The 17,268-nt window shown below is 38.6% G+C and overlaps 2 protein-coding genes across 2 annotated transcripts; one reads left to right on the top strand and one right to left on the bottom strand.

Moving 5' to 3' along the window:
* Nucleotides 1-104: 104 nt before the first annotated feature.
* Nucleotides 105-9,012, bottom strand: LOC139135732 (HAUS augmin-like complex subunit 7). The gene is made up of 10 exons (XM_070703382.1): nucleotides 8,869-9,012; nucleotides 7,142-7,248; nucleotides 6,363-6,439; nucleotides 6,025-6,086; nucleotides 3,765-3,883; nucleotides 2,686-2,859; nucleotides 2,217-2,316; nucleotides 1,574-1,783; nucleotides 1,186-1,294; nucleotides 105-658 (listed from the first exon to the last, which is right to left on the bottom strand). The coding sequence occupies exons 1-10, from the start codon at nucleotides 8,932-8,934 to the stop codon at nucleotides 561-563; spliced, it is 1,122 nt and encodes a 373-aa protein (XP_070559483.1). The 5' UTR covers nucleotides 8,935-9,012; the 3' UTR covers nucleotides 105-560.
* Nucleotides 8,945-15,891, top strand: LOC139135733 (NADH dehydrogenase [ubiquinone] 1 alpha subcomplex subunit 12-like). The gene is made up of 4 exons (XM_070703383.1): nucleotides 8,945-9,104; nucleotides 13,949-14,031; nucleotides 14,688-14,760; nucleotides 15,509-15,891. The coding sequence occupies exons 1-4, from the start codon at nucleotides 9,013-9,015 to the stop codon at nucleotides 15,684-15,686; spliced, it is 426 nt and encodes a 141-aa protein (XP_070559484.1). The 5' UTR covers nucleotides 8,945-9,012; the 3' UTR covers nucleotides 15,687-15,891.
* The last annotated feature ends 1,377 nt before the right edge of the window (nucleotides 15,892-17,268 follow it).

Here is a 17,268-nt window from a genome sequence, read left to right as displayed (position 1 = left end):
GATGTCAAGTCTACTCCTCCCTGTGTTTATGTTTATTCAAAAAGTGGATATTGGAACCTTGTCTTCTGTTCTACACTTGGCAATTGATGAGATTGGACCCATCCTTCTGTTTTAAAAGCTATTTATTACATGCTTACAACCAAATGAAACCATGTGCTTTCTACATAAGATAATGAATACTAATAACTTACAACAATCTATGTAAATTAGATACACTTACAGGGTTTTCAAGTTGTTTGTGCAATGCTTTGGATTTCAAATGAAACATTACCACTGGTAATATTCTATGAAATGTTATGATTCTGTGGACGTCTGAGATTTACAAAATGAATAAACTTGGCAGTAGTGGAACAAAATAAAACGAATGAGAGTAAGGTCATTGAGAATACCATAATCAGACACACGTCTGATTTTAGCTGGGAAAGTAAAATTTATTGTAATATTGACAGATTCTGTACATTTAGGCATTGTAAACATTTTTGGGCAGTTCTGGTATGTATAAATCACTTCAATATAATGGCAACTGGATTGGAGTTATTTGGCAGGGTTCTTGAAATCTTTCATTTTCTGGCTGAATGACCACTCTGGGCAGAAACTGATGTTTCCAGAATGTTAATACAGTTTCTCAAGGTGTCCATCCCTTCAGTACATGCAGATGCTGAAAGCAAGAATAGGAACTGAGCATTAATGTGATTATTCTACAATTGATGGAATTAAAAACATTCCATGCAAAGTCTTGGCTTACGCGATTTTTACTGAATGTGACATCAGCCATCATTGTTGGTAAAGACAAAGTGTAACTTCGGTAATATTTGCAAGATTTCAATTTATAATTGCATGACATTTAGATTTCAACTGTGAACTGCATGAACCACGTGACATAACCTTGGCACATTCATTATCATTAACAAGAAGAAATACAAAGAGCTGATTCTTTGGCATTATGAGGGTGCTTTGGATATTGCAAGGGAAAGCAAGTCACTCTTTAAATGTGAAAGAATGAAACAAAGAACGGAACTGCTAAACAGATGTCCTTAGCTTATTCTCCTTGACTATTGCAACTTCCTTACTATTATGTCTCCTCATCTTTTGGTGCTAATGGTGTTTTCAGCAATTTATTTTTTCAATAAATGCAAAATAAAAAACTTCAGCATTACATTGAGAGTGCTTGACATATCTATTTACCTAGGTTGGCTGGACCATGTGCAGTGGATGAGTCTCTCTGTAGTGAAGTCTCTGCTTTTTGGCTGACATTTAAGAATGAGGTCTTCACTGATGAGAAACTTTGCAAAATCTAGAAAGATACACAGTATACTAAAGAAGTTAGTACTCCAACTTAGATACAAGTAGGTAATCCTTTTCATTTGTGCATTTGCAACAGATGTAAAGTGCAAAGTACTGTATTTTTAAGTTTCCTTATATTATGTTATGGATCATCACATAAATGACAAACATTTCTCTATCATGCACGAAAACAGAAATGAATTGTTTGGTCTGTTCTTTCCTCCTTGGTTGAAATTTGTAATAATGACCAAATGATTGTTATCTGCTACAAGAAGCGTACATGACTTACATCTGTGAATTTCTGAAGCAGTGTGTAGACAGTCTTGAAAGCAGCACCTATGTCTGTCAACACTGGGGGCGCTCTGTTGCACCACTGTCTGATCTCATTCTCAAAGGTGAATGTGAAGCCTGTCACAAGCTGCGCTAACTCCGATAGTACAAGCTGCATTGTCTTGCACACTCTCTCAGACAACTGCTCTTCATATTCCGGGTATGCATACTGCAAAGATATGAAAGAATTGTGCAGAGTAATTATGAGTCACATGTTAATGATGATCCTGTGATTTTGAGGCAGTAGTCACTAAAATAGTTTAAGGTAGAATGCGCCTTGGGGACAGATAGTCAGACTCTCAAATTTCTACAATTCTTTTCTGATCTACCACTTGTGGGGGCTCATTTTACAGCTCTTGCAGAAAGAAAACTTTTACCAGCTTCGTTTTTTCAAAATACAAAATTTCATTTTCCCACAGGGTTAACTCAGGAATGGCAGCCATTTTGAATGTCAAATATCGCAAAATATTGGGTAATTTGTTTCGCTAGTTCCAAACTTTGCAAGGTGACCCCGATTTTTATTGTTGATTTGGTAAGAGAATGACTAAAAGTTTCATTCAGGAAAGTTTGAGCAAAAGTAAAAGTTTGAGTAAATGACTTACATTATGTTTAAGTTCTTCAAGATGAGTTGTTGACTTTATCAGCTGTTTAGCAACTTCACTCAAAACTTCTAGAAGATTCTGGTAATCTGGTGGTGAATACCTGACAAAATAAGAAAATGCAAATTATTAAATTGTACACAAAAAAGCATTTAAAGCATGTGTAAAGGATGACTGAACTGTTTCATTATAATTCATGAGATGCGATAGAGCCATGGCAACATAACGTTGCAAATTATGATGACCTGTTAGTTGTGTTGTTTGAGTTGTGATACTGAGTTGCAACAATACCATTCCATTAATTACATTTAATACACATTTAGACAAAAAAATCACTTCCCCTTCCGCTTGCATCAATGTGAAACCATATACAATGCAATAGCTTCTTCCCATTTGCTATTTTTCTTAAGCCTCAGTGAAATGATGAATTTTGAAAATCAGACTCTTCTCCTTCGTTTGAAAGACAACTCACTGTTGCTGACTTGTTATTCCTTGCTCCTTCAGAGATTTCTGCATTTGTTTCATCAGGTCCGGCGGAAGGAGAGTCAGTTCATCGGAAAAGAGGGAATTGATGTCTTGCTCTCTGGCAATGCAGTCAATCAGCTGATAATCATGCTCCACCTGCTCTCGCAAACTAAGTGACTCACTGAGATTTAAAAAGAAACAATTACAACTTATCATTTTGATGATGTGAAACAATGATTATTTTCATGTCAAAGAGAACTGAATGAGAGGAAAAGCTACATGTTTTAGTAAATGAGACAAAATAGGGAAAAAAGGTATGTAGAGAGTAACCTGCCTCTGAGCAACAGGATGGCTCAGTCTATTTCATTGCTTTCATTGTTTTTGTCTCTCTGTAACCAAAGGAGAAGCTCGCTGAAATTACGTATGCTTCCTTTTACGAGACTGACAAAATATTGTAAAGCATTGGTTTAACTAGTGCAGTTGATTATCAGAAACCTACAGACCAGGTAAAATCAGCCTAAAATTGGCATGGCTTCTCAATAAACAATTAGTAATGTGCTAATTTGAAGTATATCAGTAGTATGGAATGGTATTTGTAGTAATGAATGTATGTTTCACCTTGAATTCACATTTTCACCAACATTATTGGGAAAAAATCACGGTGTAATACACCAGCAATCTTTCTGATAAACACAAGACTGAAAGAGGGTCAAAGACAAAGTTACTACAGCAGTCCTGGTGACCAAACTTTGATGCTTTATGTGACATTTTTTTAATTAATCAACCAGAATTTTTTGGTCTTTTTTGGTCACCTTAGCATGTTGAAGTATACAGTATTCAGAGTGTAAACACAGCCTGTTTGCATGTGAGACAAATTTTCATTGATGACAAGAGAATTTTTGTCCACAAGTATCCATGTACCTACAATACAATGATTGTCACACACATATACAATCTATGTTGAATGGCAGAGTGTTGTGTACTTCTGTATGGATTTGCTAATTGGACCGAGGAACCTGATACTCTGATCAAAGAAAAACCAAAATACTTTTTGTAGAGTCTGGAGGACTTGAAGATAAGACTTACTCTATGAGACCTGGACTACTCATTGCTCTCTTTGCTGGGTCTTCAGATGCATCAACAATACATACTAAATCCAACAGTTGGTCCATGTATGCTATCTGCTTGCTCTTGGTGGAGGCACCCTAAGTGGAAAAAAGAACAAAACAGACACTTTTTTACTAACATTAAAGACAAAATGCATCTATGTCAGTTTTAAAAGTGGGAGGAAAAATTCAGTACAGAGGCAGAATTATTATACTTTTTGATGCATATCTACATTTCAGAGCTCTTTGAGCGGTGCAGAGAATTAATTTATCTTTGTCATGATGATGTATATTGTGAAAGTTCACTAGTTTAGTTTCCTTGTTGTACAAGTATTGCACAGTAGAAGTAAAGAGAACACTGTGATGAGACTTGAAAACTATACAAGAATAAATTTAACAGGTTTCAAAACCATAGTACTAGTATACCATTAAAACTGTTTTATCAGAATTACATAAATACATTAAAGGTATACTGTCAGCAGGGTCTGAAAATTACGCTTGCCCGATGCCTGGGACAGACTGATTTCTAATACGGACTAGCGCAAAACTAACCCTCACTTGCCCGCGGGCAGAAAGTTCAGAGTCAACTCAGTGTTTTGCCAAGATTGCGTTCTTTCGTCTTTTGACGCAAATTAGAAACAATGTCCCCCAAAAGTACCAGACATGGGTCACTGGAACGCACTCAAATCAGGGCTTATTTTTTCATCTCAACCAAAACACTAAAGAAAAATCAGTTACTCTGTTACAGTTTGCGATTCATGGTATAAGCATGGAGGTAGTAGGAGTACTACCTCCATGGTATAAGCAAGTCGATTTGCGTCCACTAGCCACTGGACCCTGGGGCAAATGCCGGGCCCCACGTACTTCTCCACTCATTTTACATGTAAAATGTAACGAGATAATAACCAGACAGTGATGTTTGAAGCGGAAACCTAGATCATTTTAAATAGAACAACTAACTTTTCACCTAACAATTAGGCCAGTGAAACAGTAAAGCAAACGTTATTGACAACCACGGTTTCTCTACCCAACTAACCTGCTAGCTACAGTACAGTACACAGTGTGTACGGAGAATGAAATTTCTAGCCACACTGCACGGAGCATCAAAGTTCAACGGCACTATGTGATGTGATTGAAGCTCACAACTTTCCCTAAAAATATCAGTAACTCCAAAATTTTGATGAAGCACTATATCCCTGTCTTTCAAAGTAGTATTTTGCAGTCAGAAATTTGGAGTCTCATGCTACTCTTCAATCGTACGCAGCAAGCTTGTGTAGGTCACCATGCTGAATTCCTTATATGGTCAAGACCCCCTATCTTGATTGTAGCGGACCTTAACAAAAGCCACCTAGCTTGTCAAAGTCATGGTATGGCAAGTTGCTATTGCTATTATGAAGAGAAAGGAGTTTCTCTCAGACATTTAGTGTTTTCAACCTGTTTTTTTTTTGCAATTTCAATGAAAAAGTATCAATCATCTGGGCAATTATAAAAATGAAGTGATCTTTACAGCAGTAGTGAAAAAACATGTTAAATGTCTGCATTATTAGACTATTGTCTTCAATCACTTCTACTTTTGTAGTCATAAATGTGATGAAACATCTTACTAGTATTTATTTCTGTTAAACACATCTTAATGCGGTAACTGGAAAGAATTCCCATAAACGACGAAAGCATATTAAATAATTTTAATAATGGTAATGTACTTATTTTACAATTATAACTGTAAATACCACCATTTGTCACAAACCATGGTAGGAGAGGTCCCACAATCTGGGTAAGAGCAGAATCATTTTTTTGGAAAATTTTCAGGGCAAGTGAGTTTCTGCTACGGACAAGTAGAAAAATAGAGGCTACTTGTCCGGGGACAAGTGGATAAAAAGTAAATTTTTCAAGGTATACTGTCACCTGTTCCAATTTTGCCACAGTTACCATGGAAAGAGAAAATCTAACCAATCACAGATTTTAAGCGGGTGGCCGCTTTTTAAAAACAGCGCCCTCACATGGGCATTTTGAATACCAAGGAACGCCCCTTTGACATATATGGGCATATCTAGATTACAGGTGACTGTATACCTTTAAATCAAATAAATTACATTAAATTATTGAGGTTAGCTGAATATAAAATTAGCCACTGACAACTTGTCCACTGATGATGTTCAACTAGGATATCAACAATAATTGCACAAATATGTACCACTCCATCATGAGTATCAGAGAAGTCACAGAAACATTCGGCTCACCCTGATTAAATCAATGTCATCTGGTCCACAAAGTCCAAGAACTGATGATATGTACAGTAACCCTGTTGATGAAAGACAAATCATCTATTCTGTATTAATCAAAATGAACTGTACATTGCTCTTAGGCAGCGAATTCTTCTCAAAGCAAAGGTTTTTCTTCAATTCCATTACAAAAGTATGTGCACCATATATTGCAATTGAATGATCTTGGTAAAATTTGATTGATATTTCTGCTACACTTTCAAAGTAAAATATTGTTTTCACAAATACAATTACAGTTATAAATCAGAAATACTCTGTTACTTCACCACATTTCTGAGTGAAGAAAAATAACTTACTTTGCAATCTTGCATCCATCCTAGTATCTGTTGGTATGTATTGAGCATCTAACAAATCTGCCAACTTGGTATCAAACCTAGTAAACAGACAATAGCAAGATTATAACGCAGAATGTAGTTGTAAATGTTGCTGACCTTGAACAGACTGTGCATTTTACGTATGCATTTAGCCAGATACAAAGGTTATTACAGATTATCTTACCCTGATCAATGTACCTTTCTAAAAACAGATCTGCTTAAGTGAACGTAATGACCGGTAGTAAGAAGGCATAACACATGTACCTATGATTCTTAACAACTCCCCCCGCCCCCCACACCCCCTGTGAAATCTATATCTTGTTCCATGAAACTGGAAACTTTTATTCTGTAGCGTGTATATCCAGTGATATGGGATGGCAAGCTGTGTGAGTGATGAAGAACTGATGGCCTGAACCTTGGATGTCCATGTCTGAACTAAGATCCCCGGCTTTGCTCGCCCCTGACAGCCATTGTTCGTTTTGTTTCTTTATAGCATAAGCTCTATTTGTTTCCTGTGAGAATTATCTGTGTATCTATCGATGTTGTAGTAAAGAAGTTGCTACAATTAGGTAATATGACATGGTTTCCAGAGGCCATTTTCAGTTGCAATATTTTATGAAGAACTTCCTGAGTATTTTCTGGGGAAAATCTTCAATTAAATGAGAGCAAAAGTAAACTTTGACAACTGATTGGTGATATTTGATTAATCACACTACATCATGGATCTTCCTGTTGCAAAAATGAAACTGAACCAAACTCACCTACTGAACAACCACTGCAGTAACTTTATTCTGGGCTCTCCTGGTGTGAAAATCAATTGCACAATCCATGATTCATCAACTTCTTCAGTTAGAGGACATTCAAGAGCCTGTTTGAAAGATCATCAAGCACTCGTAAATAAGGCCTGTCGGCCAGGGGCCATGTACACAGCTAGAGCGCCCCTGAAAAGGCCAGTGTTTTCCCAACGTTACATCGCCTCCCGTCAGGTATGCAAATTACATGTACTTGGTAATTATTGCCCTCTCGCCGATAGCTTGACAATCCTAACATACGGGTCCTACTAAAAACTGCCCGGCAATGCCCGGCACTGCCCGGCGACAAACAGGGCACTGCCCGGCACGAAATAAGCGCGTCAGTTATCACAAGAAGTTTATATCTACATACCACAGACCACTAACTCTTATAAAAACCTAAAAAACGATAGTTCAAGCCTCAAAAACGTCGATTTACTGGTCTTTAGTTACGGCGTTTGTAACCTTACTCTGGGCCAGCTAGCCCTCAGAATAATGAATTGTACATCGATAACATCAAAAGTGGAAAAAAACCCGGGAATCTGGAACTGTCAAATGCAATATGCAAGCACTTGCTTTCGGACACCCCATCCAGCAAGACTTCAAAGTACAAGGCGAAGTTTCATTTAAATTTCGATAGGCTACTACCCCTTCTCTCAGTAAATAGTTGGTTCTGTAAACAAGATTACGTAGGGCCGGCCCAGCGTAGGGTACGAACGCCGTAACTATAAACCAGTAAATCGACGTTTTCGAGGCTTGAACTATGGTTTTTTAGGATTTTAATAAGAGTTAGTGGTCTGTGGTATGTAGATATCGACTTCTTGTGATAGCTGACGCGCTTATTTCGTGCCGGGCAGTGCCCTGTTTGTCGCCGGGCAGTGCCGGGCATTGCACCTGGCAGTTTTTAGTAGGACCGTAACAATACAGCGAAAATCATGGGCCTCTCTCATCCGTGGTCATTGTAACCGTTGGCTACATCATATCAGTCTAGTACACTACTAGACTCTATGGTCTAGAACTACTACTGAACTCTATCCAACCATGGAGCACAGGCACTCCTTAGCTGGGTAGTCTGCTAAGTAGATCGATTTTCGGATTGATCTATTGATCCCGTAGTCAATATGCCCGCCACTGCAGTGAGTATTTAGGTTGCAGTGGCGGGCATATCGACTACGGGATCAATAGATCGATCCGAAAATCGATCTACTTAGCAGACTACCCAGCTAAGGAGCGCCTGTGCCATGGAGGTAGTAGCTACCTCCATGATCTAGCAATACTACTACCTCCGTGAGCATTGTCTGGTACAGTCTAGAGCATTTGCATGTCCACACACGATTGTCACATCAGATTGCCACTGCCAGTGGCACTGGACATTTGTCTATGCGTGTTATTGTTCTCGAAAAGGAATATAATGTACGAGGACCGATGTCATATATCCGTACTAATCATATAGCTATATGAGCGCTTTACTTGAAACAAGTATCGACCGAACGACTTGACACCATCGCCTATCCCTTGGCTATATCACACAATTGTAAACAACAACAAATTCACTCAATCACTGGACTTTCAACTGTTGATGAATGGATGATAAACGGGTTTCTGCACGATAAAGCCGACATAATTAACTGAAAAACATTTACATATACTGAAGGGTACTACAAAAAAGGGATCGGAATCGTTCGACTTCCGCTTACCTGCAAACGATCTTTGAAAGAACGGGAAATTTGATTGAACCTCTCGCTTCTTGAATTGGCCGCCATATTTCACTGATATTTGCAGCGCCCTCAAGGGTGTATCTTAAGCCACTGGGTCAACTTGGGGTCACTCAGCAAGTTAGTATGGTGCTGACAGTATTCCGTCAGTTCGGCAAAGCCTGGACTGTTTTGAAATTCAATGGGGGTATCATAGGTTCCTTTTGGAAATTGTTGAGGTATGTGACTCTTTACATAATTGAAAGCACATGCAAACGTAATAGCAGCCAACGTTTATGTTAGACTCAATCACCGAGGTAGTTCAAAATGGCGGACATAGTACTGTAGCAGTTGCAGCAGCGCGAGGTCTCGCAGCGCATATAGATCATGTAGATGATAGAGTACAGATGTACGCGCACGTACGCGCGGTGTGTCGGATTGTGGATCTACGAAAGAAATTCGTTGTGATTTCATTTTCCCTGATCGATCGAAAGTTGAGCCTAGACTAGCTCTGCATGGCAGGGCTGTCTGTTATTGGCGTAACAGTTTACACCTGCGGTGGGAGGCCCTATAACGCCGGTAACACACAGGCCTGCCATGCAGAGCTAAGCCTAGACATGTAACGCAATGGATTTTCTGTTGTCAAAATAATTGTAACACTGAAAAAACTGTTCAACTTCATAGCAGAAATAATAACACCCCCCACCCCCAACCACTGGACAAACCCCAACAACAAATGTGGAGTTGCGGTTGTACTAGCTGCAAAATTGTAGCGCTACGGTGAGGCGGTCGGTGATTTGTGGTTTTTGCGACTTCGCTCACCAGTAGCGCTACGATGCCGATGGCCCTGTAGAGATGAAATAAGCGCACCCAACTGGACCAGGCGTGTTGATGTGAAATGCTACATATTTACTGCATTTGGTCGTAACAATTTATCGCTACTGAAGACTAAACAGTATACTGCACTAATCTTGTTGTTTATGGGGTTTGGAATTTGTTCAAACACAACGATCGCGTTTTGAAAACATTGAGTGTGGGGCTTCGGTATTTGTGGGAGCCGCCCATTACCGGAAGTTGGTAATGATGGCTCCCAGAAATGTTTCGGAACGCGATCATCGTGTTTGAACAAATTTCAAACCCCATAAATGACAAAGTTAGTGCAGTATACTGTTTAGTCTTCAGTAGCGATAAATCGGTACGACCAAATGCAGTAAATATGTAGCATTTCACATCAACGTGCCTGGTCCAGTGGGGTGCGCTTATTTTCACCTCTACAGCAGGGGTTTCATTAAGTTTTGAAGTAGGGGGCTAGAATGGAAAAGTAGGCGGCTTGCAGCTGCCATGACCACAAAGCGGTCGTCGTCGGGGGAGGGTCTGGGAGGGGGTGTTCCCCCTCCCGGCCAAAGGCCGGAAACCCTGAAAAATGAGCTAAAATTTACTTTTTACAGCTTACAGTCACTTGAATTTCTAGTATTTTTAGGGGAATAGTCAGCAGTGTTCCAGGGCAATTAGTGTTCATATCATAAAAGCCATTTTCCTGGGAGATTAGGCCTAAATATGATAATTCATAATTAAAAATGATAAAATGTGGTAATGTTGACGATAATTTGAACAAAGAAAACAAGTCTTTAGAGCCTCTATGCTTTTAGGAGGTAAACTATAATAATTCACTATTATTAATGATATAAATTTGATATGTAGATGATATTATACAGTGTTACATCTAGACAGGGGGATAGGGGATTCCCCCTCTGTTGAAATGTTGGCACCCCAATTAATTTGTCAAGTGGACCATTCTCCCCCCCCCCCCCCCCCCCCCTCCTTCCATGAAATTGTGCCAGTCACACCTTAGAGGTACAAGTAAAACACATGAACTGGTGAAATGCCCCCGAAATTTTCTGGTAAAGGGGCAAATCCCCCTTGTTGATGCCATCCTGGATGAAACACTCATAATGTTATGCTTGATGTTTGGTATGGAAATCTGTAGATGAAGAACTTTGATACCACTGGGAGGTAAAAGGATAATTTATGTAACGAATAATGATAAAAAAAGACAATTATTACCATATTTCGCAAATAGAATCAAAGATCCTCAAGGTTATTTGACTATATGGGTATGCAAAGTAAGAACCTTGGTATAGGATATGAAAATTTGTATGTTCAGAAGCGCACATTTGGATTTGACCTGACGATCGCTTTTGAAGTGAATTTTGAGGTCTGATCATATTGTAACCACTCTGGGTGACATTCTTATTGGCGTCGATAGACCCAAGAGCAGTACATATCATACGTCCAGCTGGTTATATTCCTTCACAATTACGCCTACCGCAGTGTAACGCACATCGGCTTACTAAAATTCCAACTACAATCGGAAAGTTTTTTCATGGGAAAAAATCAGGTCATTGCTTCGAAACAGTTTAAATCCACGTAATTATCCTTCCCTTGTTTCTTGGTCCACTTCAAAACCGAGGATCGTACAGCGAAGCTTGACCTTGCGATCGCTTCCGTCTTCATTTGTTCATCAACCATTTTGTTCACATAAAAGCCGTTGAAAGCTTGATTACATAGCTTGTGAAACTTGTCCGTATCATTACAGAAGGTAAAAATATTTTAGCTATGAAAGAGTTCAAATTTCCAAAAAGTAGCCGGCGAAATCGTGAGAGTAAACGGTCAATTTCGCCGACTGCCGGCTCTTAATGAAACCCTGCTCTACAGGGCCATTGACATTGTAACGCTACTGGTGAGCGAAGTAAACCAAAATCACCGACCGCCTCACCGTAGCGCTACAGTTTTGCAGCTACGGTTGTACCTACATGGCAGTACCACCATATTATAACGGTAGTGCTCTCCCCAACCTCCTATTGGGTAGATGGAAGAAGCTTCTTCCTCCTGCAAACTCCATGGTGGAAATTTCGTTGTTTTTATCCAGTTTAGTGCTTTAAAGCTCCATAAGCTGTATCTTTTGGATATTTTTTCAGAACTTTTGTTTCCGCATTGAATCCCTAAACTGTAATTTTAATGCCGAGTATACAGCATATCAACACAACCTATATGAGTGTAATCTACATTCTTATTGTAGAAAATTGTATTCAAGTCTGGACTAGAATTCATTTTTAAACAGTAAACAATGATCACAACACACATACAAGCTGTGTTGACAAAAAGAATACTCGAAATTTCAGCATGACAAACGGGTTAGGGTCAGACACGGTAGTTGATATACAGAAGCAGAATACTGAAAAACTTGCCACAAGTTACAGCTTATTTCCCTGTAATTGGACTGGGGACACCACTGTGTGGTCTTATATCTTACACTATTTATAGAGCTTGATATGCTTTTATAACTGTCACTGTACAATATCATTATTCATATAGATGCAGTGGTCATAGTGTTGATACAAGTATTCTGCAAGACTTAAAGACAAGCCTGTAGACTTGTTAACACATCAGTTGATTCTAAATCTTGTATATACCGTACTATAATAATATGACAGAACCCTATGGCCTGTGAGTGCAAGCGCGCCGTACTAGCGGTATTTGCACGAGTGCTGCGGTGTATTCGGCGGCAGTCCTTTCACGAGCGAAGCCGAATACACCGCAGCACGAGTGCAAATACCGCTAGTACAGCGCGCTTGCACTCACAGGCCATGGGGTTCTGTTATTATTACATATGTTCTGTCTTTTATTTGCATCATTTATCGAGAGAATCGACGATTAGTCGTGCGTACTACTTGTCTGTCAAAGCTTCAGGGCGACCCTGCGGAGTTATATAACATTGACATCACTGTAATGAGGCATCGAATCAGATTTCACTTTTCATTGGTCAACGCCGCCACACCCTCCATTTTGATTGGCTTAACTATTGTTTACTTGTTTATCAAGGATGACGTAAGAGGAACGTCGGAGGGCTTGAACTCTGCTTGCGATCGCTCACACATACGTAGCCATAGATAGCCAAACGAAGAGAACTTTGAACGTGGAACGCTTTTGATTTTTTCACATTTTGAGCTTGAAATTCTTCTAAATGATCGATACAAATAACAGTTCGAAGATTTTTACGGGAAATTTAAGAGTAAGATACGGCAAACGTAACTTGTCGAACGATCAAATTTCAGTGTTCACCGTGGCACACAAGCACTCACTCAGTCTCTGTTATCAATAGCGTGTAGGACACACAAGCACAGAATAAACTGCATGTAAAAGTGACTTTTTATTGTAAACAGGGAATGTCCGGTGAGAAAACTACTGGCAAAAACGTCTCTGAAAATGTTAACTGTTTAATTGGCTCCGCTGCGCCCGCAGTTACGTGTGTTTCGATGTATGATGGCCGCCGTGGTACGGCGGCCACCGTGTACACCATCGAGCTAAAAACGGACGTCGCCCGTTGTCAATGTTTTTGCTTCGCTGACAAACAAACTGCTCTTGTGGATAATAAAAATCATCCTCAGACTATAATAAGTACATGCAATTTTATTTGTCGCAGTTTTTAATCGGTAATGTCGTGCATTTTACTATAACAAGCATGAACCAAGGTGAAACGAAATCTTGTAGACGACATTTTTTGTGTTTACAAACATAAATAGTTCCGGGTCAAAATCGGTAAATACTCATTAACATAAAGGAATGGCATAATGTTTTTGGTATTGCACTGCAGTGCAAATACCGGTAGTACGCGCGCGCTTCGATGCAAGTAAACTGTGGTACATATGTAATAATATACTGTACATTTACAAGTATTCCTAAGCCCCTGTGCAATAGGACTTTATGATCAGCTGAGCCGTGTCAGGAAGTCTTGTATTATGGTGCTCTTGAAATATTCAAAATACAGGCAGTGCACATAAGTATTCTATGAGTGTGGTCTAGGCCTATTGTATCATTAATTACAATAATAACTGTTTAGCAATAAGAACATAGCAATTACAACATTTTTGTGTTCAGTTCAGACACATGACTGCTGAACTAAAAAAAATGAATCTGTATACTGGTATTCGTTTATATTGCACTTTGTTTCGTTATTTAAATTTATTATTTTTTTCCAATGTAATAAGCTTCTGACCATCTGTGTGTTCTCTTCATTTGTCAGGGGTGTGGATCTCCGCATTGGTACACTTGTTGGCATTGACAAATACGGCAATAAGTATTATGAAAACAAGGAATACTTTATTGGTAAGCATAGTCCGTGCAAAATTATTGATGCAGACCTTTGTTCACAATGTCTTGGTTACAAATACATATCGCTGAAGATATGTTGCATAATGCAGATTCTCCAGATAATGGCTGGATTTAAAATTACAGAAAAATGTTTACATTGGACACAGGTTAATACATCTCCATGGATGGTACATTTATCCTGTCCAAAAAGCTTAATAGTACTTGCTTCTTTCCATGACGCTTTGATAGGAACACAAAACATTTAGCCCTGGAGAGAAAATTCTTGTTATTACTGTAGCTATACGTGTTGGTGCCATCTTCCCCAAAGCATGGTGATTTGACTGGTGTTCCGTTTGATTGAGCTAACAAATGTTAGGTATATTTGTAAGCTTAATTATCAGACCATCAGTATCACTCATGAAGTGCATTTGTTTTCTTTGGGAAAATATGTGAGTGAACACATTAACACCAATACTCCATGTTTGCAGAGCAGGTGGTTGTATCGTCGTCAGAAAACCAGAATGCAAAATACTACATAGCAAGCACAATAGCCAGGCCATGTTAGGGTAATGTAATTGCCCACACACCAAATGTTTTGGCTTTTGTCCTATTCAAGGCTTGCTGACACTCTGACTGGTTTTAACACCAATGTTTGCCATTTACAATTACAGGCAGAAACCGCTGGGTAGAGTACAGCCCTACAAGGTACTGGGACTACGATGGTAGCCAGGTACCACCAGAATGGTATGTCATCTCTGTGGCTATCAAAAAGAAAGTGAAAATGAAATTTTTTTTTGACTTTATGAATTGTTTATAAACACAGCAAAATCATTGTATCTGGAAATGTATGGCATCACTGATATATCAGATAATCATGAATTTCTGTTGTCATGGCAATTAGAGTATGTACTTTAATCCTAAAATTACAGAAAATGTTTTGTGTATCCGCTGTCATAGTGGCACAGTGTACAGGCAAGCTTTTTTGCCTATAAATAAACAAAAATTCTCTGGCAACATCTGAAGTGTCCATCAGCATCTGATGAAAGATTGAGTAATTTAAACTTTCCAAGCACTTCTCATTGTAACTTGCATGTGGCTAAGTAGAGAATGGAGATTTCCATAGTGTACAAGTTTTTTTTTTCTAAAATCTCTTTTAATGTTCAAATGTTTTCAGGATGGTCTATTTTCCTCAATATTGAGGAGTGTAAACCATTAAAAAGCTAGTGTGCTGAACAATTCTTCACCATGGATATTTTCACAAAACAAGAGTGGGCAAGAATGAGATTAATAATTTTTGATTACAGAAATGTATAGCATACAGGGAGTCTGGGAAACAAAAGTTATTCACTTCATCATGCAATTGACATGCTGACCCAACTTTCAGTAGATCTTTTGCAGTTTTATATATAAAATAGTGATATAATATTTGTAGTTTTTGACAAATTTTACTTTCTCTAAACAAGTTCCAAACGTTTCTCCTTTCCATACCTAGGCACCGATGGCTACACCAGATGACAGATGATACACCAGTTGATGTACCACCAGAACAAAGACGCTTTATCTGGGCACATCACAAAGAAAATTTTTCTGGGACCAGTCAAAAATATGTGCCATACAGCACTGTAAAGCCAAAAATTGAATCATGGCAACCACCTCAACCTAGTAAATAATAGTTGTTGGCCTGTTTACTTGTAATTATTGGAGTGTTTCTTTTGGTGTACATAGGAAGCTGCAAAAGTTTTAGTATCAGTTTATTAAACACTGGAATCTGTAGCCATTATGTAGCTATGATTGCATTGTCATTTGAAGTTCGTATTTCGTGATCCCATCCATGCAAAGTTTACAACATTGTTTTGAAAATAAACATTTGAAATGCTGTTATATTTCTCTCTTTTGTTGACCCCTCAACCAAGTAGTGCTTCACTTTCCAATGGTGATTTCAGAAATCGGATGTAAGTGTTTAAAGCGATTTGTTGTGTCCATTGATTATTGGTGGAATTACAGTATCTGTTGTTTACATTATATTATGTCGTTTGTCTTGTAAGTAACTTTGTTTCCCAGGAAAGCCAGCTGTGTATCATTATTTATAAGTGAAGGTGTAGGTGTCTTGTCAATCTGATTAAAATCAGACTTGGATACGGTGACGTCTACTTGTGCGTATGCGGTATTCTCTCGTAGTGAGAGGCGACAGCAAGAGAATACTGCGTACGCATAAGTAGATGCCGTACTCTACATCTGATTTTAATCAGATTTGTGTCTTGTTAAACCCACGATTTCCATGGAAAATTAACCTATATGCCTTGCTTGTTTGTGAAACCAGACTTGGGTCAAACCTGGGCCCAAGGAGTGACCATGCATGACTGTGTACCATTTTCTCAACCCCAAAAGTACCTTGGGATATTTGGTCCTCATACCTGGAAATTAAAACTGGCATAATGATACTGGCAAACAACTATTCACAGTACCATGTCCCATGATCAAAGTATACCGTAACAATTTTAAAAATAGACAGCAAATGTCAATATGTCAAAGCAACCCTTGTTCACATGTATTAAAATGACTGTGAGGGTAGATCATTCATAAAGGATTTCTCTGGGATACTGCTGCTCAAGGATATGACTCTACCATAGCATTAACCCCATAACATTGAAGGCTTTTTATAAAGGCATGTGTCATTTGAACTCAACAATGTCAGACAAAGTCTATAACTTTTAAGTATACAGTTTGAGAGAAGTGTCATGACAAGGCAAAACTATAATGAAGAGTTTATACCGTAAAAGTTTTGGTGACATCATCAGACACAAAACTTGTAGCACCATTGGGTACATTCTGGACACTCATTTTGACAGGGGAAAAATCAGTGTACATGTGTGAAGGCTTTTGTAGGCGGACATTTCTCAAAACAACAACCAAAATAGAAACACTGGATTCTCTGAAGGACGTTGAGGGCGCTATACTATAAGTAGTCCATGCTTGCCAGGAGTTATTATGGCTGTTAGATTTGCACAACTGAGCAATGTTCATTGATACTCTTAAATGCATGGATACTATTACTATACATAGCACTTCTAGCATAATTTGATTCAAAATAGAACCATTTTAGTCTTTTGAAAGAGCACTGTGGTAAACCCCAAACTGATGTTACTTATGAGAGCTGATGCCTGTACGTCATACAATTTTAAACCATTATACTTCAACTTGAAATTCTGAATGAACAACAATGAGTTCACTGAAAATTGTAGTATTGGACAA

Source organism: Ptychodera flava, chromosome 6, assembly GCF_041260155.1.
Source record: "Ptychodera flava strain L36383 chromosome 6, AS_Pfla_20210202, whole genome shotgun sequence".
NCBI lineage: Eukaryota > Metazoa > Hemichordata > Enteropneusta > Ptychoderidae > Ptychodera > Ptychodera flava.
Note: the sequence above shows the minus strand (reverse complement) of the source record. Positions and strands in the feature narration are given on the sequence as shown.